Genomic DNA, 24,207 nt, shown 5'->3' on the forward strand with positions numbered 1-24,207 from the left:
TTTCATTAGGAAGCATATTTATTTCAGAATGGAGGGCCCAGACTTTTACAAAAATGGCATTACTTTGCCATCTGTCACAACTCTGAGGCACAGATCCCTTCCTTGACGTTGATAATGCTTTGTTACCTCTGGTTTTATCTAAGTCATTGAATGGAATATCTTCAGGTTGTCTTAGGAAACTGTTTCACAAACCAAAAATCTGGCTTTGATCTCCCTATAGATCTGGCTATATTTCTTCTTGCAAGTCAGTCTAAATTCTTCTGTATTGAGACAGAGTTTGAGAGAGGCTCTTTATTGTCGTGTATCATGGCTGTCTTGCCTGTCATTGAACAGGTCTTTAATTCATACATAATTTCTATCTTCCTTTAACTGTTCTAGTTTTTCTCTCATCTTTTGAACAGCCTAATTAGATTTTGGGTTTAGTTCCAGAGACATGCACTGAGTGATCCGTTACTTGATTTTCAGTAACTGAGGACAGACACATCTCTCTTATTCCAGACAGTTATTAAAAAGCACCAGCACTTTCTGAGGTTTGTTCTGGTTTGAGTTTGTCTTTAAATCTAATAGCCTGTGGGATGCTGGACCCTCTGCTGGTGTGATATTCTTACCACATTGTTATGGCTGGACCTTAAGCTAGTGCAAATCCATGATTTTTCATAAAATTTACCACACTGGTTCTTCAGCTCTGTTTGTAATATTTGCCTAACATACAGTTCGGATACGCAGCAGTCTTTGCTTACCCTGTGTTGTGGTTGGGCTTTTTGTATCCTTTCAATTAAAATATTTAGTGTTTAATCACAGTAGGACATTGTTTGGTAATACTATATAATTAAATGGTGGTGGTTGTTGAAGTGTATAATTAGGATTTCTGACAATTCATTGTGATTCTCTGGACTGCTGCAAAGAAGAACAAAGCCAGAGAGAAAATGCTGCCTGGGTTATATAAATAAGTGAGAGATGATGGTCAGGCTGAAAATGAGGGTTCTCCCCTCCTTTAATGAAAGGGTTTGTGTACATTACATAGAATAAAGTATTTCTTAGGCTGAAAGCTTTCCAGAGATAATAGTGTTGGCCCTCTGAGACTCTTTATTATGTCAGATGTGGGATTCTGATTTATGGGAAGTGGCCGCTGCCTCCAACAGGCTCAATCTGGTGTGTGGAGGAGAATTTGCTTGATGGCCCCTTTGTGCAGAGCTTTGGGCTGCAGTGTGCAGATCATTAAGGGCTGGGTTTTCCCAAAGTGTCCCAGAGAAGGAAATCCCTCATGTTTACTGAAATACCCTGGGCTTTTGGGACAAAATGCCCCCCTTCCACTTCAGGGCATGCAGGGACAGGGTGAGCCCTGCCAGCCCCAGCATTGCTCCCTCAGTGTTGAGAGTTGCTCTGCAGAGGTGGGATTGTGAAAGTCCTGGTGGAGTCTTCAATTCTCTTAAGCATTAATGAACAACTCCTCCCCATTTCTATTTTTTAGGAGTCTGGGAATCTGTTCTCCTAGAATGCAAGCTGAAAGTCCCACATATCTGCAAGAATTGTAGAACAGTTTGGGTTGCAAGGGACCCTTAAAGCTAGTCATCTAGTCCAAATGCTCTGCAGTGATCAAGGACATGTTCCTCAAGATCAGTTTGCTCAGAGCCCTGCTCACCCTGACCTTGAATGTCACCAGGGATGGGATATCTCCCACCTCTCTGAGCAACCTGTTCCTGTTTCACCACACTCATTGTAAAAAAGTCTTTGTTTTATTTAATCTGAATCTACCTTCTTTTGGTTTAAAGCCATTTCCTCTTGTTAGGACAAGAGGCCTGCTAAAAAGTTTGTCCTCATCTTTCTTAGCAGCCCCCTTTAAGTACTGAAAGGCCACAATAAAGTTCCTTTGAAGCCTCCTCTTCTCCAGGTTGAACAGTCCCAACTCTGCCATCCTGTCTTCATAGAAGAGATGCTCCAGCCCTTCTGATCATCATGTTCCTCCCCTGGACCCACTCCAGCAGGTCCATGCCTTTCCTGTGCTGGGGACCCCAGAACTGTACACAGGTGGGGTCTCACCAGAGCAGAATAGAGGTGCAGATTGCCTCCCTCCACTGCTGGCCACACTGCTTTTGACACAGCCCAGGATGTGTTTGGCTTTCTGGGCTGCAAGAGCACATTGCCAACCCATGTCCAGCTTTTGTACACCAGCATCCCCAAGTCCTTCTTGGCAGTGCTGCTCTTGATCTGTTGATGCCACAGCCTATACTGATACCGGGGATTGCCCCAACCTTGTACATGGAAAGAAAGGGGCACCAGGAGAATAGGAAATCTCGAATGTGAAGCTCAGGATAAAATCACAGGAACTGGTACCACTGGCCCTGGCAGAGGTTGTACAGCCTCGCAAGGCACAAATTCTCAGACTGGGCTTTTGAGGTGTGTTTTCTTCTCTCCAGAGGTTATTGGCACAGCTGCCAGCTGTGTAGCTGGGCAATCAGATTATGCTGAACACTGTAGAAACCTGTGGAGATGGAGTGGTTTGGGTTGGGTCAATTTATTTATTAATTTTGGAAGAAAGAAGCTCTGTGTCTTGCAGTGTTTACTTGAAATCTAGAGTGGCTGTTTCAGCCTGTGTCTTGCTGCCATGCTTCATAATTTTCCATCTGGCATAGGAAAACTGGCACGAGTTAGGTGGGTACATACCCACTGCTTAGATTTCAAGTTTAGCTGCCCAAATTGCTTCCTAATAAATAACCAGAAACTTTTTCAAAGGAAGCATGCTTGCATTTATCCCTATTTGATTACAAAACCAGAAGCAAAACTAGCAAATTCCGGAACAAATGACAGCATGTTTGTGCTAAATATTTTTTCCAATGGCATTGTAAAAATCTGATGATTAAGTTAAGCAGGCTGTTGCCTAATCCACCTGCCCACAAGCCAGCACTGCACTGTTTGGGTGAGCAGGACCATTGCCATTGTGGAGACAGGGCTTGCCAAAACTGTGGAACGGGAGGAGGTGTGGACCTTTATGTATTAGTTAGGAAATATGTAGGGCATCTATTTACATGTAGCTCAAATTATAGCTTTTACAGTACGAGAATAGACTCTAAACTGAAAAAATTAGTTTTATCTCAAAGCAATAATTTAAAAAGGCATGAAGCAGTTTCAATTTTTGCCATTATAAAGAACAATTGCTTTCTGAAGTAGGCCAGCATATGGAACTATCAAATCATCAGTTTTGTTCACTGCAACAAAACCATTCCTGAAGGATCATGGGAATTGTTTTTGTGAGAGGTAGGTTAATAACCTGTGACACAATACAAAAGAGAAGACAAAAATCTCACTGTGAATTTTGTGGCTGGCTGGATCCAGTAATCTCAAACCTATACAAAGTTATTGTCAAAGATGCTGTTGCCTGCTTTTTCTTAGTGTGCAGATATAATATGGTGGGGTTTTGTCATTACCAAAGCTTCTCTGTAAAAAAAATACACACACACATATTTTCCCATATATTTGAGTATAAATGTGTTTGTGTGTATGTATATATGAAAACACTTATATGCCTGAACTTAAAATCCTCTCTGTCCTGTGAGACAAACTTACTTTCATAATTGCTAGTCATGCATATTAGTAAACACCTACTGTTTTACACTTGGGTGCCTGAATTTAAGCACTTTAAACCAGGTTTTTCAAAACATTTAGATATTTAAACCTAGAGATGGATTCCTCATGGGATCACCTACTTTTGCTAGTGAGATAGACACCACTGGGAGCTTGTTGCAACTCTGCAAAGTTAATTACCTCTCAGTATTTAAATCCTAATTACACACTGAATCACAGAATGGTTCATGTTGGAAAGGAATCCAAAGATCATGCAGTTTCTGCCTCCCTGCCATGGGGAGGAGGCCTGAATTAGATGTATATAGTTTGCTCAAGTCCCTTTAAATATAGATATTAGATCCACTGCTGTTTTGAAAATATTAACTTTGAGAAAACAATCATTTGAAGGCTGCAAAGTAGGCTTGCAGTCTTCCTTTTGAAATTCAAGGGGTGTTATCTCTTTTCAGTGAATCACACTGGGGAAACCCCCTCCAAACTAATGTATTTTCATTTCCTGCACTACTTTCTTTATCTTATCATTATTATTCTTATTTCTTGTCAGGGTTATGAAGGAAACCTTGCAATCTTTGTCAAAATTGATTTGCCAGCAGAAATATTATGAGGCCACCTATGATCTTGCAGCCAGAGCCAAGAAAAGAACAGAGAGGCAAATACTTGTAAAAGAATTATTCAGGAGAAAAAAAAAGTGTGCATGTCTTATTCAAAGATGTGTTCCTGAAGTGTAATACACTTGAGGAGTCAGGCATTTTGTAAGGTGGTTATAAAGAGCAAAGCTATTTAGTCTCCCATTAAAACCATGGAAGAAAATAACAACAACAACAACAACAAAAATCCCCCCAAACAAAAAAACCCCGGGTCCTCCTTCAGCAAAACCTCTTCTTGGAGCCCAAAAGGAATCTGCAGATGTATACCCCCTGCGTGAGAACAAAGTCTTCAGTCACTGGAATGCAATGCTATAAAAACAAATACTACAAAGCCTGGTAACAGGGGGATGTCTCACTTGCATATTTTTTTGTGAGCATTTTGGTTTGCAGAGAAGGGGGTCCCCAAAGCATGTGAGCCAGCAGGATCTCTTTGTACTAGGTTGCTCTCTGTTTGGCCAGATGTCTTCCCAACAGTGAGGCAGAAAAACCAGAGCTCTTATTAAAATAAGTCAGGGAAAGGAATGGAAAAAGGCATATGTCCAGTGAAACGAGGCACATTGTGTCCCATCTGATATTTATTAAACATTGATCAAATCAGCAGTGAGAAATGCACGTCATGCGGAAGTGACCCCAGCTCCCTGGGTTTGGAAGGCAGTGGCAAATGTCTGGGAGCAGAGCAGCATTGAAAACACGTGTACAGGACACAGACAGGAGTGTGCTGCACTGGGAGCATCGTTAACAAATGGAGAAGAGCTGACTTCAGCTGAGAACGCCCTTTTGCAGGTTTTACGTTTGTTCTGTCAATGGGATGTGTATGTAGGGTCCTTCCCTTTCCATATAGTCTGCAGCTTCCTAGATGAAATGTGATACATCTCCTGGAAGAATTCTGCACTTTATGTCAGTCATAACAGCAAGCAGTCTCGTGGATAAAACTGGGGGAGTTCTGCCAAATTAAAGCCCGAGCATGGGCTCCTTCAAAGATCAACTCACAGCTTTTGTGGTAAACCTGAATGATTTCATGCCAGCCTGCTGGGTTTTGTGTAATCACAGTAAGCATTTTTAATTGACTCACATTTGTTGTTGCTTAATATTTTGGCTATCACATCTTTTGAGAACCGCCTTTGAATAAAAATGTGTCCTCACAACATGAACTAAATGCATCTCCTATATCAGAACAATCTTATTTGGGCATGATCCTTAAGTGAGGTAGTGGGGATGAATAACAGGGCAAGCTGAAGTCAGGGTGTGTGCTTGGGAATTTGGGGAGCTCTGATTATACTGGAGTTCATCCTTACACAGAGAAGGTTGCATTCATGGCTTTTGCATATAGCCTGATGTATTTAATTGCTCAGAAAGATATCAGAATGACTCTTCCAAATCAGGAAGAGTACCTGTATCTTTGGTATTTTTGTAGTAGTCTTTATATGTTTAGTAAACTAGAAAGCAGAGTTAAGCACTACATGTTTGTAAGAAAGAGCAAATATGATTGTTCTGAAAGATTTTACTGTATCCCAGGTAAAAGAAAACAAAGGAGTCTGTTAGAGCTCCCTGGCTTTTCACTCCAGCCCTGGACTCGGGTCGTGTTAGATGAGGGTAGCAGGGGTTCATTGGCAATCAGAAGTAGTTTTAGGCTGACAGGCAGAAAGCCCCAGTAAGGAATGCAGTACACAGTTCCAGGCCAGTTAGTTAATGGAATCACTCCAGCCTGTATGATTGTTTTAGTATGATGTGCCTGTGTTATTGATACCAACCATGCTGGGCTGTAAAAGGATGGAGAGGTCTGGCTTTTGTTGGGGTGCTGTTCTGGTGTCAGTTTGAAATACACAGAAACGAAAAGTTCTGAAAAGCTGAAGTGCTGTTTTATTGAACCAGAGGTAGAGAGGGTTGAGACAAGTGAAACTGGATCCCTGTGAAGTGCTGGAACATACATGATGCTTGATGCTGAACTGCAATGCACCCAGTGGCATCGGTGAAGTTTCAGCTCGTTACACTACCCAGGAAGCCAGAGTACAGTGACAGAAAGCAGGTCATGTCATAAAATGAGTAATCTGACTGTGAGACACTTATCAAGTGAAACTTTTCATTGTGCAATTGCTGCCAAAGGCTTTGTTTTTACTTCTGCCTTTCTCTGTGTTTTGTACCTCTGCAGTCCATCATTTTTCCCAGATTAGGATCTAGGCCTGTTTCAATTAACATTAAAATAAGAAGGATCAAGCTTTCTGTTTGTCTGTGTATTTAGAAAGTGAATGTGACGTGAGTTTTGCCCCAAATTTGTTTTTGGATATGTGGAACTTTTAAAGACAACCAAATTAGAATTGTAAACCCTTCCATGAGAAGGAGCCTTGCATTTAGGGCACAGGGGCTCAATGACCCCATTAATACTAGCTAAGGCCAGCATTATGGTACTCCAGACACCACCAAGTTCCCACTGTGAGATCATTTCAGTCTCTAAATACCTATTGCAAACCTTTAGAAAACTGCACTTTCCTGCTTTTTCAGCAGTTAGAGCTTCCTCACCAGCAAACTCCTTGAGACCAAGAAAGCAAGTCAGCCCATGCATCAGGATCCACAAGCAAACTTGACTACTGAATTATGGACTCTTCACCTTTTCTTTTGTGGCACAGGAGTTACCACCCTTCCAAATCCAAGTCACCAATAAATGGGCTATGGAGCTGCCTGTCTCTGTGCCAGCTCCCTCCCTTCCCACCCTACGGGCAGAAGAGAAGCCTTTACCCTCTGGAATTTCTGTTCTTGAGTTTATGCTTATAAGCCTTTGTCTCATTTTCCCATAATGTTCTTGAAAAAAGAACCACATGTTCCCAGCTGGTCTTATGCCTAAACCACAAGGAACCTAAATCTATGACATCACTTTCATCACATGGCAACAGAATGTGATGTCACACCTGAAAAGTTTAGAAAAAACATGTGATGATGTGATGTGGAAAAGACCTGAAAAAGATGCATTTCTGCCTTACCCACAGTGAGTATATGTGCAGAGAGGATTGAAGAAAATATCTTGTCAAATAAACTGTATAAATCCTCTCCCTCCATTGCTCCAATATGGTAATCCTTCCTTCTTCAAGCACCTTAGGTTTAAAGGAAGCCATTGGAAAATGTCATTGGAGAGAGAAATGCAGTTGACTTAATTCATTATGTTGGTCACCCATCCTTCTTGAACCCAGGGGAAGTGGCCTGTGCTTTTCTCTTAAAAAAAAATGAAAAATAGAAAAACACTCTGCAGAAGGTAATAAGTTTGGAAAAGTAAAATCATCTGTGTGTTAGGCCTCGGGGGAAATATAAGTTATTCATAAAAAGCTACAGAGCAAGTTTTGATTAGTTAAGTAATCTGGTACATAGAATTTATTAGAGCTTAAAGCTTTCCTGTGGGACTCCCCTAATAGTACACAAATAGAGTGAAATATCAAAGAAATGCATTTTCTGACAGACACAGAAATTTAGGTTAATCCTGGCCTGCTTAGCGCACCTTGGAAAGATGGATAAATCCCGTCTGTTTCTTCCAGCACATTGCTCCAGTTTTCAGGTTTTTACACATTTGTGCTTCTGATTAATAACCCATGCTCCCAACACTCTTGAGCTATTCCCAAGGAGCACAAAAGAGGAAAATAGGAAAATTGCTTCCATAATAGACTCAAAGATATCAAGCTGTTCTGGAAAAAAGTTTAAATATAGAATAGTAAAGCTCTGGTTTCTTTCATCAATTTGAGGCCATTTTTCTTAAGCTTGCCCACAAAGAGAAATTCACCAGAACTTTTTCTGTGGATGAACAGATCACTGTATCAGTAATGCATCCCTTCTTTTCTGTGGAAATAGTGTTCTCCAAAACCCCTCAAAAATATGCAAAAAGTCTCGTTGTGGAAAGAAAGTGTTTGCACGGTAACTTTCTGTGGTGCTTGTTACAAAGCAGAACTACTCCTACCAGATTTTCACAATGCTCTTCTTTTTCTGTGGTTTTTTTTCTGCCAGAACATTTGTTGTGTCCTATTGCCCCCATAGGGATATCAAATGCTAAGAAAGAGTTGCTGCGGTGTGATGCCTGACAGAGGAGATGCTAATAAAGGTTTCATTTCCAAAACTCACAGGAATCTTGTTAGCACAATCAGAAAATAGCCACCTCTCAGGAGAGCCAGAGGTTGTCCAGTGAAGCAGAACCTACTTCTCTTACACATGCTAAAATCCCAAAGTGATTGTTTCACTGAGCAGATGTTCTAACCACTGTGAATTTTTATCCTGGCAACACAGGCAAATAGGCACCCCATATGTAAACACCACCTGCTGAGATAAATAATTTCCACTTTAGAAAACAGAGGAAAGGAGATGGGGAGACAAATCCAGCAATATGTTCTTTGCCATTGTTTTAAATTTCTTTAAATTTTCTGTTGCAGGTATTCAGGAGGGGAGCCAATGTACCAAGTGTAAAAATAACTGGGCACTGAAGTTCTCCATCATCTTATTATACATTTTATGTGCCCTGTTAACAATCACAGTAGCCATTCTGGGATACAAAGGTATGTATGTATGCATTGAGACCAACATTTCACTTTCAGGCAAGCATCCAAACACATTGTCACTTATTAGCTAGCCAGGCAATTTGTCACATTTTAGCCTAAATGTCAGTACTTGGGCAATGTTGGCTTTTTGTATGTACATAATAACAAACTACAACCTTAGAATTTCACTTTCAAATAACTATGAAATTTTGAAACCAGACTAGACATTTGAAAGGGAAGTTGAAACAAAATGATCATTCCTCCACCAAGAAGGAGTACTGGAAGACACAAAGCTGTGTAACATGTGCAACAGCCAGGAATATCTTACTAATATAATATTTATCACAGGAACAAAATGTAGTATCAATATTACTTTGAAATATCTAGAAGAAGAAAAATTAAACCAGGAGGTACCAATGTATTGACCATCCACAATAATTGTGATGAACTAAGACACTTAGATCCTTTTAACTGTAATTTCAAAGATTCTGGTGGTTGAGCAACCCAGTAATGGAGAGAATTTCATTTGTGCAAGTCATTGGTTGGGCACATTGGGAAACATGGCTTAAAACTCCCATAAATCCTTATCACGAATTAACTGTAGCCACTTAGGCATTTATAAAAATGTTTTGATGTAAATACCTGCTTATTGTGCAGTTACATCTATAATAAGTTAAATAAATAAGATATCGATTTCTGGCATGAAAAGGAAAGTGAACAACATCATTGTGAGCATTGTAACAGGGCATCACAGCTTGTTGCAGAGAAAACCAAGCTAGTTCTAAACTACCTGTCTGAGTATGGCTCTGAGAGTAGCTTCAAAACCCCTCTAAGGAGCTGAGTAAATATTCATGTGATTAGCATGCAGTGTGTCCTGTGCTGCCAACAGCTGCACTCATAGCAGAGCTGACATCACCTCTGGTCCTTTGCCAGGGAAAGAAAAGGAAATTGTAGAAATAGAAAGGATAAATAATTATTTAAGAGGATTTGGCACAGTTTCAGTGGGAGAAAAATAAATCTGTTTTGTTTAGAGCGAAGATTTGTCCAGGGAAAAGAGAGAATGTGAGGAACAGATAGAGAGACTTAGGTAATCTTGTTTCATGATAGACCAGACAGAAGGTGGCAAATTAACATCAAATGTAAAAAAAATGCAGTACATCTATGTGGATACATCTCCTGAAGTAACTGGTCTCTGGAAGTCAGATTTTGAGGGACAAAAAGCCTTCCAGGATTCAAAAATTTATTCTTGATCTAAGATGATTTGGTCAAATGGATTGGGGGAGGCCTTTTGCAGATATAAATCTGCAAAATCTGCTTACATCAGATGAGAATGGGGTCTTTCCCAACTTAACCCAGCCACTAAACAACTGGAATTTAGCAGAATTTCCCTCAAGAGTTTTACATAAAACTATCATTTCTGGGGCTTCCCAGAAGACTGAGCCCTCAGACTCAGCATCAGATGCAGCATATCAAGTTGGAGAGACTACTGTTCTTTATCTTGCTTTGGTAAATGATTTACATGTGTGGAGGAAGCAGTATCAATAAGGAAACTGTCCAGCAGACTTTGGGAGAAGGATTTTGTCTTCCTCATTTCAATCTAGTTTTCAAGTTTCTTTCTCTATGGGGGCTGCTAGCACCATCTTTTCCCCAGGCTTTGCTCTTTACTTGAGGCCCAAACTTTGCTTCACTCATTTCTAAACTTCCTTCTTTGAATGAGCAGTCACTCATCAGGGATGAGTCTTTCTGTCATAGCAGTACCAAATCACAGGTATCCAGGACAAGGACAAAAGAATTCCCTCTTCAAAAAATAAATGGAAAAGGGATTGTTGGAGGGTGGATAATGCATATCTTGCTTGCAGACCCTAAGACATTTTAGTGACCACTGCTCACCAGCTTGGTGGTTGCAACATTTGAATGCCAAGGAAAAGAGGCAGAGACAAAAGTCTTGTTGAATCCAAGTATTCCTTCTGTAACACCAAGGAGCAAATGGTCATGTGTGAGACACTAATTCTGCCCTTTGTACCTGCAGTTTCAGAGCTTTGTCTTCAGCGTACCTACATGCTAATTTGCAGAAAACATAAGTTAGATAAGCATAAGTTAGATAAAACCCCAGCTGACAGTACATATTCAAATTAATTGCTGCAATAATTTTGATTGTTGAGAAGGGATTAGGCCTTAAAGGAAGAACAAAATTCAGAATAAAAGTGTATTGTTCTTGAACTCTACTCTCTGTATCAGAATTTGGCTTTTGGTCTCTTTTTTACTGCAATATTACACTGGAAGAAGGAATTCTGCTGGCATCAGGAATTATTTCAGTCTCTTAGCTAAGTTTCCATTACATTTGCCTCCCACACTTATGTTTATAAAGCCCAAAACTACTTTTAAAACTTTCATTTCCTACGTCGCATTTAAATATCCTTTGTGATTTAAAATGTTAAAACTACTAATCAGTGGATTAAATATGGCAAGCAAAAAAGTAACTCAATGGGAGGCAAAGTCAACACAGAACAAACCTCCAAACTAGTGGTAGAAATTATATAGTATGTTGGAGAACCCTGAAACCAAAACATGAATGAATAACAAGGAAACAAAACATGAAGGAATAACAAGGCAAGTTTAGTATTCTTCTCCTTTGAGGAGACAAATTGTTGTTTAAAACACTAATAAAGCAATCTGCAATTTTTTGCACATACTTTATTAAATTAAATTAAAAATACAAAGTTATAATTTTTCTGGCACCAGCCGGTGTCAGATTAGTCTATTGAGGATGAATGATCTTCCTGTGGCTCTTTCCAGTAAGGGAATGCTTGTGGCTTGAATTTCTGGTAGTTTTTATTCTCTAGTCAGTCCTTGTTTTTAAGTTTCTTGAGTAATGCCCACCATGACTTTCATCTGATTCTTTTATCTGTCTCCCAGACATAGTTTGCCTGCCATTACCTGGGGCCAACACATCCTGGTGAAATGGCACATTTTGTCATAGTGGCTTAGATGCAGACAGTCCTCACTGTTCTGGTCAGCAACTACTTGAAATTTTGGCTTTCTTTAGAGGATCTTTACCACATTTTCCACTGTGATTTTGTCAGGAATTGAGATGATAATGCAGAGAGACCAAGCTGAATTCAAACCAAAGAATTAAGGTGAAAGTTAAAACCTGAATTAAGGTGAAGTTAACCAAAAGCAAATTAAGACATACACAGCTTTGCCTTTTTAAGAGCGGGCAGATTGTTGGGAGCAGCAGAGTGACCTTTTGTGTGGGATATTACAGCTGATCTGCCTGTTTGCCTTTTTCTGGAGAAGGTGGAAAGTGGCTGTTCAAGTCTGGGGCACTCACTAGAGGCTGACTTCCCCTTCTGAGGGTGTTCCACATGCTCATCTACCACTGAAGGCTCCATCCAGAGATAGTGGTGGGAGCTACTACCAGAGAAGGAAAGACATTTCCAATAACATGACATGAGCCATATAACCTCTTTTGACATCAAGAGCAACAAAACCCAACACTGGCCTCTCGCTACTCAGTCTCTCCCAAATTCTTCTCTTCCACTTGCAGGGCAATAGCAAGAAAAGCAAATAAGCTACAACTTGCTTTGGGAAGGATTTTGGGCAGGGGATCAAGCTCCCCAAATCCATGATTTATTTGACCATGGAGGCTAAGATCCTGCCCCAATATAAAGCAAATACATGCATTGGTTTATCTATGGGACGGCAGCTTAGCCCTTGAGCTAACCCTGCAGTCAGGTTTGCAGAGACCAGCAGGTTTGTTTCTGCGGCTGGAGTTCAGTGGTTTGGGGTTTTTTCACTTTGAACAATGAAAATACCATATGCTGTTGTATAATTACTTCGGTTCAGTCTCTTTTAACTGCCAGACAACTACTTATTGATAGGATTACTACTGTTTTGTTTACATTTGCTTTGGACTCTTCAGGGTTAAATTTTAACTCAAGCTTCCAGAGTTAGATTTCATTCAACCGAGAAAACATACTTGTTATATGATAGTTTAATTTTACAAACTTCAGATCTGAAGTACAAACTAGCATTCATTTGGACAGCAAAAGGAAGAAATTACATTTTTCTTTTAATTACTGATAATATATATTCATTTTCCAACTCCAAGTGTGTTATATAACTGGGGAAACAGTTCAATATTACACTAAAACTGAATTAACAAGAACCATAGGTAACGTGACATTGCTAGTCAAGGTGCAGGTTCAGCAGAAACACTTGAATTAGGCCTGCTTTTTAAATACAGATGATTTCATAAGGTCCCTCTAAGTGCCCAGAGTGAGCCATGCCCTGGCAGTGACTCTCTCTAGACAAAGGAGAGCACCACAGACTGAACAAGGAGCTGCCTAGAGCCAGAAGGAAAAGCCAAGTCCTCACTCTCTCTGCATGTGATGCATAGGTGTATACATGCATCAGTGGAGTGTCAGAAGTAGCTGAAGGACCTTTGTTGATCTGGGCTCCAGCCTGGAAGACAGCAGGGCAGGACAAACAGAGCGTCAACTCTGGTTTCATTTAGGGAAAATGGCATATAGCATTTTGATAACTTTAATGGGCAGAAGAACCAGTGAAAAATTAGTGCTATAATGGGGAGAAAAATGCTTTCTAAAGCTGAAGATATTGAGCAACTGTCCCTCTGAAAAAGTAAAGCCTTTATTGTAGTCTGGGTCTGGTGTTTAGCAAGCAATCTGTCATCATCTCAAACACAGAAAGCCACACTCTGCACAAACAGTGGAGTCTCTTTTTTACTGGCTTTTTAGCAGCCTAGAAAGGAGCAGGCAGGTAATTCACCAAAGGGTGTATGGTCTCTCTGAAGACCCTGAGACTTTTTCTCTGTTGTAACTCCTCAGTGATGTTCCATCAGATAGTCTTGGTCTGTTTTTCTCATGCTGGTTTTGGGGAAGCAGTAAAAGCCTCCAGTGTAACTGTGGTACCCAGAATCAGAAAAACAGATACAAACATTAATAAAGAAGGAGCACAAGATGGACTACACTTTAAAGGTCTGGGATTCGTGTGGTTGCTCATGAGCAGCAAAACATTCCTAAATTTCACTTCTTGTGAAAACCCAAACCTTTACATAGCAACATTTTTATGAGACTCTTTCCTAGCTGCAGATCATTTCACAGACAGAGTTAGAGGTACCCCTATCCCACACATGTTTACAGAACCTCAAAAGATGGGAAACACTTTATTTCTTCTGTTTGAAAAAAAGGAGCTGGCACAATAACTTCTGTAGCCTCTCCCAGGGTTGTTACAGACCCATTCTGCTCCCAGTGTAGCAAAAGGACTAAATAATCTCATGATGAGAAGCAATTTCTATCCCTAGTTGTGAATGCAAAAGGCTGTTAGACAAAGTCTAGTGTGAAATCTGTAGGCTACCCCTAGCCTTGCAAGAATTTCACATTTTTGCCACTGGTTGCCACCCCGGGCTGTTTATTTGTTGCTCTGCTTTTTCCATTCCCATATTAATTTCATCAAATAATTGAATGTCGCAGTGACAATAAAAGTACTCTGGCATTACAAAATAAAGGGCACATCAGTCATAAATCTGCACTTCCTGAACAACCATCCTTTCAATCTTAATGAGGCAGAACCATTTCAAGACTGCTTTGAGTGATCTGTACCATTATCAATATGTTTAAACCCCCCAAAACATTTAGTAATTACTATCTCAGTCCTAAGCTTACTATCCAGGTGGCAACTTTTAATGATGAAAAGGCACAAGGAAAAAAAGAATTCTTTTTAAGGAGAAATGGCTCATAGCAAAATTAAAGGAAGTTTCATTCACACATCTGAGCCTTTAGCAATCAGTTTTCCTTTGCCACACAGCACTGTGCTGGAAGCATGGAAATACTGTTAAAAGAAAATTACTTTGTTTGTGAGGAAAACCCACAAAGAGGGATTTCCTCATTCAGGAGAGAGATTTCTCATGGGCAAAAAAAAATCATTAGGGACTGCTGGCAGACTGAAGAAGTAGAATTCTGGGTCCACCAGCAAATAGGACCTAATCCTTCCAAGATTTCACAGAGCAACAGCAGTGTGTAATGGCAAGCAAGGCAATTTTAAGATGTTTTCTTTTTTTACTGTTTGGTGATAATGGTGTGGGGTTTTGTTTGCTTTATTGTTTACTAGTCTTTTTTCATAATTTCCCTTTTCTTCTTTTCATAACACACTGTTCTCTCTCCCCTAGTTGTAGAAAAAATGGACAATGTGACAGGTGGCCTGGAAACATCCCACAGAAGATACACAGAAAAGCTCACAGAAGTGGAGAGTGATCTGAAGAAATTAGGTAATCTACACACTAGCAAAGCCCCTTTGTATTATGGACCTGGGATGTTCTCCTGGCAGATTGAGGCAGGAAATTTGTCTGAAGAATCTCTGCCTATGACAAGATACAGCACTTCCATTCCACTTTCTCAAGTACTTGGGAAAGTACTTAAAAATAGTTCAGATCAGCTCCACTTAGAGAGCATTTTAAGAATACTTCAAAATTTACAGTTCCCACTGAAGTCACTCTGAAAACATTTATACTTAATACTTAAATAAACAGACACTTAAACGTTGTCCTCAGGAGAAAATCTTCTCCGAGGTAGAGATCTAAAACATAACAGAAGTTGTTCTACAGCACAAAAGATTCTACATAAAATGAGCACCTGTCACCCAGTCATCTTGATGCTGTTTTAGCAATTAAGATTCAAAACTGTAGACCACTTTTCAAGGTACACAAATAATCAGCTATTCAAAATTCTTATGTCTGAGGCAAGTGTATTACTTCCATAAATTGTTTCTTGATCATTTCAGGGAATACAGGACATAAGATTGTTATGTGTTTGAGTCTCCCAAGCACTATCAAAGTTCTTAGTTTTCAGGAAGATGTAAAAAAAAATCATGGGTAAAGATTCTACTCTCTAAGTGTACATTTTTACTTTTCTTCTTATACATATAGTTTTTATTGTAGATGTATTAATATACACATACATGCATGTAAACCATATATTGTAAACCATATATTGTGACATGTATTTCTAGGAAAACTTCCTTGCTTGCAGGTTGATTGTAAATTTTTACAACTTTTTTCCCTGAAAAAGGAGCTGGCTTCCAAAGTATTTGTACACTACATTTAGTTCAAAAACGTGGGGTAATTCAGTGAGAGGTGCTTTTACTGACACATCTACAGAAGTAAATGTTATACTTTACTTCTGTAAAGGTTGCTTGTGCAACCTTTTGGATTCTATTTGGGTTATTATATTATGCTGATTAAATTTTCATGACTTAGAGCACCTTTGCTTCTTTCACGGCCACATTTTTACACACTGCTAGATGGATGCTCAGGGTCATCCATTCCCATTTAAGTGGGCTTGCCATGGAGGAAGTTAGGAAAGTTCTGGAGCAGTTTGAGTAGGAGACATAAAAGTAAGAGAAGTGCTGTAGGGCCAGAAGGATAAAAGCGTGTGGTGAATGGAAGGCAGGCCTTCAGGGATTAGCTGTATGTGGACCTGGGAGTTGTCAGAGCTGTGTGAGGAACACAGTATAATTTGAGCTACAGCCAAGAGGTAAACATGGAGTCAGAGCTGAGAAGATCTGGGAGTGAGAGAAATGGCAGGGAGAGGAACTGTGCTCAGGAAGATGTCAATCTGCAAAAGACTCCATAAACACTTCAGGCTGAAGTCTCACAAGCCATCATTTGACGTTTACATCATGACTCATTCAATCACACCAGACAAAAGCACCATACACAGCTGTACTCACTGTAATTTATGAAAACCATACTGCTCTCTCTTGGCATCATCTGAAATTATGGACTTGAGACTGTCTAATTCATAAATATAGCTACACGTAGATGAGGACAAAAATATATGGACTGTGAGCAGGATAGTGAAGTGACTGAGGTCAAGCAAGAGAGTCTTCCCTGAGAGCAAGTGTTGACTGCTTATTTCTTTGGTTTCTATGTCCTGGATGATAGGCTGTGCAGTCTCAAATGCTTCATCATACTTGGACAAGCTTCCAGAAGTATTCCGTAGGGCAATGTAAGCACAGGCAGAGATGTTCCTCAAAGATTAAAGGTTTTACCTTCCTCAAACTCAAAACATGAGGAAACAATAATGGCAAGATAAATGTCATTAAAAGCAATAGTAATATATTAGAGAGAAAACCAGAAATATATCTTATCCTGACATATCTGAAGTAGCCTGCTGGCAAAGCTTTTGTCTCTAATCCAGATTGCTTTAAAATAAGTATGAGAACTTATTTAAAGCTAAACCCAAGATTTTAAAAATTGGAACTATATGTACTAAATCACAATGAAGGTATTCCACTTGCAATGAAAAGAAAGAAGAAAACATGAACAGAAAAAATAAACTTCTGATCTTTCAGCAAAATCCACTTGTAACTTCAAAACCTACACTTGCTGGTACCTGTTTAATGTTTTGAATTCTGTTTCCCATTCAGTTTTCATTCAGAACACAGCATTCTTGACTGCATGTACTCATCAGTTTCTTACCATAGTTTTTCCCATTTGTGATGACAGAATCACCATTTTGTTCTCCTCAGCAAGACACCAGGTCTCCATCAATTCCTTTTTGCTTTTTTTCTCTGTCTAGATGCAGAACTTTGCTTAGTGGTTTCTCTTTTCTGGAAGAGATAGCATAAAAGTTCTACTGAACAGTTTGACAACCTGACTGTTCTTAAAATGCACTGTGCTGTTTTATACTGTGTTAAAAAAATAAAAAAAAACCTAAAGCCTTTCCTTTTTTTTTTTTTTTTTTCTTTTTTCCTGTACAACAGATGACCAAGCTGGACAAAAAGCCTTGAATACTAACACTGAACTGTCCAGCTTCAGATCTGACATTCTGGCTCTTCGTCAGCAACTTCATGACATTGCAGAGAAAACTAGCAGAAACAAAGACACACTGGAGAAGCTGCAAGAGTCTGGAAATTTATTAGATGATAGGCAGAACCAAATGAAAAGTGCCTTAGATAGTAACACTTTCACGATCATCAGTGTCAATAAGACTCTTCAGGCATATACTGGCTATATCAACAATCTCCAACAAGACACAAGTAATATACAAGCAAACCTGCAAAGCCAAGAGCATTCTCACAATGTGGTCATCATGAGCCTTAACAACTTAAATCTGACTCAAATACAGCAAAGAAATCTTATCAGTGTCTTACAGAAGTCGATGGAAGATACAAGCTCGGCTGTTCTAAGAATCAAGAATGACTTTCAAAATCTGCAGCAGGTTGTCCTTCAGGCCCGGAAGGACACTGACTGGCTTAAGGAAAAAGTACACAATTTACAGGCCTTGGCTGCCAACAACTCAGCAATGGCAAAAGCCAACAATGATACACTTGAAGACATGAACAGTCAGCTCAGCTCTTTCAGTGGGCAGATGGAGAACATCACCACAATTGCCCAAGCCAATGAACAAAGTCTAAAGGATCTCCAGGAACAGCATAAAGGAGATGAAAACAGAACTGCTGCCAAATTCACCAATCTAGAAGAAAGGTTCCAGGTCTTTGAAACTGATATAGTCAATATCATCAGCAACATCAGCTACACTGCTCATCACCTACGGACACTGACAAGCAATCTCAATGAGGTCAGGACAACTTGTACAGACACCTTAAGTAAACACTCGGATGAGTTGATTTTTATGAACAGCACACTAGCCAATATTCGCATAGACTCTGCATCTCTCAAGGTGCAACAGGATTTGATGAGGTCAAGGTTAGATGTTGAAGTTGCCAATTTGTCAGTGATCATGGAAGAAATGAAGCTGGTGGATTCCAAACATGGCCAGCTCATCAAGAACTTCACTATCCTACAAGGTATGCAGCTTCCCTAATGATGGTGTGTGTGCTGAATTCCTGCTTGCATTACTTCTTTAGTTCTGTGGAAGTTATTGTGTGCTGGTACAGAGTCCTGGGGTTTTCCATTATCTAATCCTAAACTTTGGAAATGAACATGTAGCTTGAATTTTCCGTACTAATTTTTCTATGCCTTTTTTACATAGCTGAAATGGGGATGTTATGAAAGAAAGTTCTGACTTAGCAGAATTTTACTCTGTCTGACTGACTGACTGACTGGATCTGCTTTTGATTTAGTTTCTAAAATAAGTGAGTGAAGGTGTGGAACCTCAAGAAACCAATCCTCAGTAAGGAGGAAATGGCTAAAAAATATATGTTGGACTATTCCCAGAAAGGTCCACCCTTACTGAAAAACAAGTTACTATTTCACTTTAAGCCAGTTGTTAATCTGCCAGAAAACATCCTACTTTGCTTAGTTTTTAATCCTGGGATACTTTATTTTCTCCAGAAATAAATAGCATCAGGTTTAGGAGGTTTCTCCCAGCCAAATATTATCCCAAATGAAAAGAACACTCATATTTCCAATCAAATGTGAATCAGCCTAAACCTCTAATCACAAATATAAATCCATTGCTCCAAATAAACTAAGGCTGCATTAGAGCCAAGATTACATGTCAGTAACCTTAACCATTCTCATTTCAACCAGGCCTAAATGATTCCAGCCTGGAAATCTGTCTCTGGAGTAGTTTGAATTATGTAGATTAGTGCCGGGGGTGGGAAGGTATTGACAAGGGATTTGCTCATCCATGAACAGAATCCCAAACTGTTTTGTTGTTTATTGCTGTCACAGTATTTCCATTTCCTGTTGTGGGTTATCGTTCCCTGTCTTGTTAGAGCTGGCCATTTTGCAACTTCTGGTCTTTCCCACAGTTGGCCTTTTGCTCACTATCCATCATTTTGTCTCTTTTTGACACCCTGTTATTGACAGACCAACAACGAAGATCAGGAGAAAGAGTCCTGGGACTAAGAGCAGAGAGATGAGACTAGAAGGAGAAGGGAGCGGGGCAGAGTGAGGGAACAGGACCAACAACACACAGCACTAGTGCATAAACTAGTACAGACAAGTGCACAGAGTTTTGCAGGGACTGGCACCTTGCCTGGTCACCTGGGGCATGGTGTCACTGTCCAGTTCACATGGCTGGGTGTATCAGAGTATTTTCTGTATCTTGTATTTTGTGGAGGTCAAGGAAAGGACAACAGTATACAGGACCTGGAAAGCAGCTGCACTATTACAAGCACTGATGAAAGCAGCTGTTAGCCCAGTTTCTGTGTTTTTAAATATCCAGTGGCGCTGGTCTGAGATGTATTAAACAAGCCCACCCCACGTGGGCTTTTTGTTTTGTTTTCTGTGCATATCCCCACTTTGTACGCTTGCATTGTTTCAGGCCCTCCTGGTCCAAGGGGACCTAAAGGTGACAGAGGCCCTCAAGGTCCTCTTGGCCCCGCTGGCCTAAAAGGACAAAAAGGAGAGAAAGGAGAGCCTGGACCACCTGGACCTGCAGGTGAGAAGGGCCCACCTGGGCCAGCCGGGCCACCAGGAGAAAAAGGAGGGAAAGGTTCAAGAGGATCGCCTGGTTCCAAAGGTCAGAGAGGTTCTCCTGGCAAGACTGGTCTGCCTGGACCAAATGGAGACCCAGGGCCACCAGGGCCACCAGGCAAGGACGGTCCACCAGGGCCTCAAGGCCCACCTGGATTTCAAGGCCTGCAAGGAACAGTGGGAAGCCCAGGGTTACCAGGACCACGAGGAATAACTGGGCTCCCTGGGGTCCCTGGGCTGCCTGGTCCAAAAGGCCCACCTGGCCCACCGGGGCCGCCAGGCCCAGGGATGCCAATGGCGCTACAGAGTCAGCCTACGCCCGTGCCCGAGGCTAATGGTAAGCTATCACCACACTGCATGCTGTGCAGGGGAATGGCTTCCTCCATTTATTACTGGCCCTATCACTGCTCCCTTGAGTTACCAATAACAGGATTAACACAAAAAAAATTCACATCACAGGTTGTTTCCCCCGTTGGAAGAACTATACAGAAAAGTGCTACTACTTTTCAACTGAAAGAGAAATTTTTGAAGATGCAAAGTTATTCTGTGAAGAGAAAGAATCACGCTTGGTTATCATCAACGACAAAGAGGAGCAGGTAATTACCTTCTCTTGCTGGTTTTCAAGGAGGAAGTTAGAAGCTGTTTAAGATGCAGAAACCACAAGATAGTGGGAAGCTGAGAGCACCATGAATTCATGTAGTGGAAGTAAACACATTGATTGGCTCATTAGAATTGTGTCCACCCTGTGCCCGATCAGCATCTTCTCCCTGTGCAGAAGAGTAGTGTGAGCAGAACTGATGCTGACCCTGAAGGTGGTGGGAACAGAGCAGTCAGAAAAGCTGCTGAGAATTGTAGGAGTTTTGAACCTTTAAAGATGAAATCCATTACGCCTTGTGTGCTATCAAAGTATTTTTTGCAGCAGTGAATATAATTTAATTTTAAATTATCTGATTTAATACAAGCAGCCTAGGACTAGTATGACCCAAAAGTATCTTTAATCTAACTATGTTTTTAATACTATTCAACATGGCAGTGGAGATGTCAAGATACAATTTCTTACTCTTAGGGTTTTTTTCAATTTGTGTTGTAAGATATTAGCTGTGGCTTTATGGCAAGCCAATTTTCATGCCTAGCTCTCTCTACCTCATTGCAAACAATGAAAAGGATTCTAGTCTGGGCAAGGGGTCCAAAGGCCAACTCCTGAAACATATCTTCAGCTTAGAAAAATTTCTCTGGCCCACTGTATTCTAATAACAAGAGGCTTATGAAATCAGTGTAGTTTATTGGTGCCATTGTCCTTGTTATGGACTAAGCTCTTTCTTTTACAGCAATGGATAAAAAGGCAGATTATTGGGAAAGGCAGCTTCTGGATTGGACTAACAGATATAGAGAAGGAAAATGAATGGAGATGGTTGGATGGATCCTTACCAGTTTACACGTACGTAAATAAAAAGCAATGCTGTCACCCTTGCTGACACTTCTAAAAGCAGCATCTAGAAATTATCTAATGAATCCAGATGGTTGTAGATGCCAATAATTTAATTTGTTACTGAGAGTGCTGGGGTTCTTTCTCTCTGCCTTCTCCATGCACAAGGATTCCTTTCCTTGCCAGAAAGAAAACTGAATGTTGAATGAAAGAATCACATAACTATGCAGCGCAGTGTTTCTTGCCAAAACTTTTTCTTCTGACTTTTATTACAAAGTTGAGATGGAAAGCACAGTTTTACTGTTTTGGTTTGAATTTTCCTTATTTGCATTACAACTGGCTATAAATAGAGTACTCATTCTAATAAAAAATGACCAGTCTTTAGATAAAGCCCAAATCCAAGTGGAAAGCATTCAACATAAGGAAAATGCATGAAATGAGGGTGTCTATGCTTTGGCCAGCTGAGAACTGAATTGGCAGCTTTCCAGGAATCCTAGGGCTACACCTAATTTGTCCTAAATGGAACAGATTGCAACCACCCAAATTTTTAATACTGAGGAGTAGACTAAAGAGTTTATAGATCTTAACATGCTGTGCTTCAGAAAAACAGGCTACACAGTCAGTCAGATGTTACGAAATGATTAGCTGTGATCTCATTGGTGTTCATTTAGATGAAAAACATGGAAAAAGTCAGATTCATTTCAAATGAGCTGTAATATTTTCCCCTTTTTCTCCTTTCCCGTTTTCATCTTTCTTCCTCTTCATGGCAGCACTGTGACTGATCCTACTTAAGGTTCTGCTTTTAGTAGATTTCCACTGCACCATGCTTTTAGGTGCTCTGTCATAACCTCAAAGCTGTTGGTTACAGATTTTTGGAGTATTTCATTACTTCTGGAAAGCTGTGTGTCCTCCCAGGTGCCTGGTTGGATGCTCTATGTCAGGCAGGCATGTCTTTTAGCTGGGCATGGACTGTGCCAGCCAGCAATCACAAGCTCCCTTCAACAACCTGTTTCTTCAGGAAAATTGAGCTTTTAAATCCTGAGTTTGGAAGCATTTCTCACTCGTTAAACAAAAACAGGATGAGGAAACCCTTGCTGCAAGATTTTTTGCTTGCTACCTTCACTTTTGCCATCAAAGCTAACGATCTCAAAAGATGTGTGTAAATATACTGTGTGCATTTCTTAAAAGTCAGTAGAATTCCCTTCCCACCTGAGCATGTGTCCCTAAAACACATGGATCTTTGCTGTTCCTCCCAAGATGCCCACTTTTGGTGCAGTCAGAGAGCTTTGCAGTGAGCGAGGGCAGACTGTTGCCATCTTGGCATGACCTCTGAGCCCGTGGGCTCTTCTGAGTCCCATCTGCCAGCGGGAATGCGGTGTGCAGGTTTTGCAGGCTTGGAGCAATGCACTTGGAGCACGGAGCGCTCCCACTGTGTGTGCATGTACACTCAGAAACTAAAATAAAGTTCATTGGTCTAAATTTAGGTCTCTGAGTTTTGGCAGCCTGAGGCTGAATAGATTCCCTTCTCTGTAATACATCTGTTTTCCATTTTCAGCAAGAGTCATGTATTGTTTGTTTCAATGTGTGTTTCCCGTTCAGAACAGATCTCATGATGTTTTCGTTAATTTCTTGTGGTGAAAACCTGCCATGTGTGCTGTGTTGTGCAATCATATCTCTTGCTTTTTTGTGGAAAGGAACTGGAAACCTGGGCAGCCTGATAACTGGGATCACGATCACGGGCCAGGGGAAGATTGTGCTGGGTTGATCTATGCTGGGCTCTGGAATGACTTCTACTGTGAAGATGTTAACAATTTCATTTGTGAAAAAGACATGGACAAAGGTAAGCCAGGCCCTTGGTTTGATTATTCCATCTTGCCCATAGTAAATGTCCTGCAGCTAGAGGTGAGATCTTGGCTAAATGCTACAGCAGTGCCTTGTTGAGGAAGAGGGGGAATCACATGTGGGGCACTTCTACTCAGATCCAGATGCAAATGCTGGATTTATTGCACTTGGAAAAAGCAGTCTCGAAGCTGGCTATAGCCCTAGAATGCCCAGAATCTTGACCATTTCCTGTAGGCTTTACACATGCCTAAAATTTTGGGCAAGATTTGGCACATGCTCCAGATCCTACACACACTGGAAGCTGCCTTTACAGGCTCACACAGCAGGGAAAGCTGGCCTTAGGGTGGCTCAGGAGCCAGTCTTCAAAAACCAGAAAGTCTTTATTTTGAAAGTTTGTGCAATAGGAGGCAGTTGGTGAGTGATGAGGAGATCTAAAAATTCCCATCACAGCTAGGAGATGTCCCATGGGACTGAGAAGCTGGGTCCATAGGCCATCAGCAGCTCATCCTGCAGCTGGAGTGAAGGACTCATAAACTGCTGGTGTGGCCAGCAGACAGCCAGGTGTTTGCCACAAGGCATCTCTCTCTGTTGACACAGGCATTTCTGCAGGAGCAGAGGGCAGGTGGTTCCCATGGCCGCTTAGAGCCCGGCCCCATCACCACAGAACGTGGTCAAACGTGGCACAAAAGTGTTTGTGTTCATGGGGGGGCTCTGCCTGAAACATTATCTCCTCCACACAACCTGTTTAAACATTGCTCTGCCAAGGGTGCCTGGCTCCTCCAACTGGAAACCTGTTGGTTA

The 24,207-nt window shown here is 40.8% G+C and overlaps 1 protein-coding gene and 1 long non-coding RNA gene across 16 annotated transcripts in view; one reads left to right on the forward strand and one right to left on the reverse strand.

Annotated features, from left to right (window-relative positions):
* COLEC12 (collectin subfamily member 12) overlaps nt 1-24,207 on the forward strand; it is a 96,528-nt gene that overhangs the window by 68,659 nt on the left and 3,662 nt on the right. Inside the window, exons 3-9 of the mRNA XM_071418002.1 lie at nt 8,630-8,752; nt 14,922-15,020; nt 17,516-18,562; nt 19,987-20,475; nt 20,598-20,734; nt 21,467-21,576; nt 23,259-23,404. Of these exons, the coding sequence (XP_071274103.1) occupies nt 8,630-8,752; nt 14,922-15,020; nt 17,516-18,562; nt 19,987-20,475; nt 20,598-20,734; nt 21,467-21,576; nt 23,259-23,404 (2,151 nt within the window). The remainder of the gene's footprint in view (nt 1-8,629; nt 8,753-14,921; nt 15,021-17,515; nt 18,563-19,986; nt 20,476-20,597; nt 20,735-21,466; nt 21,577-23,258; nt 23,405-24,207) is intronic.
* The window catches only part of LOC139585346 (uncharacterized), a 34,712-nt gene continuing 21,913 nt past the window's right edge, over nt 11,409-24,207 (reverse strand). For 12 of the 15 annotated variants that reach the window (XR_011677050.1, XR_011677049.1, XR_011677061.1 and 9 more), the window contains one exon: nt 11,409-17,362. This is a non-coding gene — a long non-coding RNA (uncharacterized lncRNA). Of the gene's footprint in view, nt 17,363-20,742; nt 24,198-24,207 lie in introns of all 15 variants that reach the window. The other 3 variants (XR_011677056.1, XR_011677051.1, XR_011677058.1) reach the window with 3 other exon arrangements.

This window comes from Agelaius tricolor, unplaced genomic scaffold (genome assembly GCF_023055355.1).
Source record: "Agelaius tricolor isolate 1412-34295 unplaced genomic scaffold, bAgeTri1.0.p SCAF_2, whole genome shotgun sequence".
In the NCBI taxonomy this organism is placed as follows: domain Eukaryota; kingdom Metazoa; phylum Chordata; class Aves; order Passeriformes; family Icteridae; genus Agelaius; species Agelaius tricolor.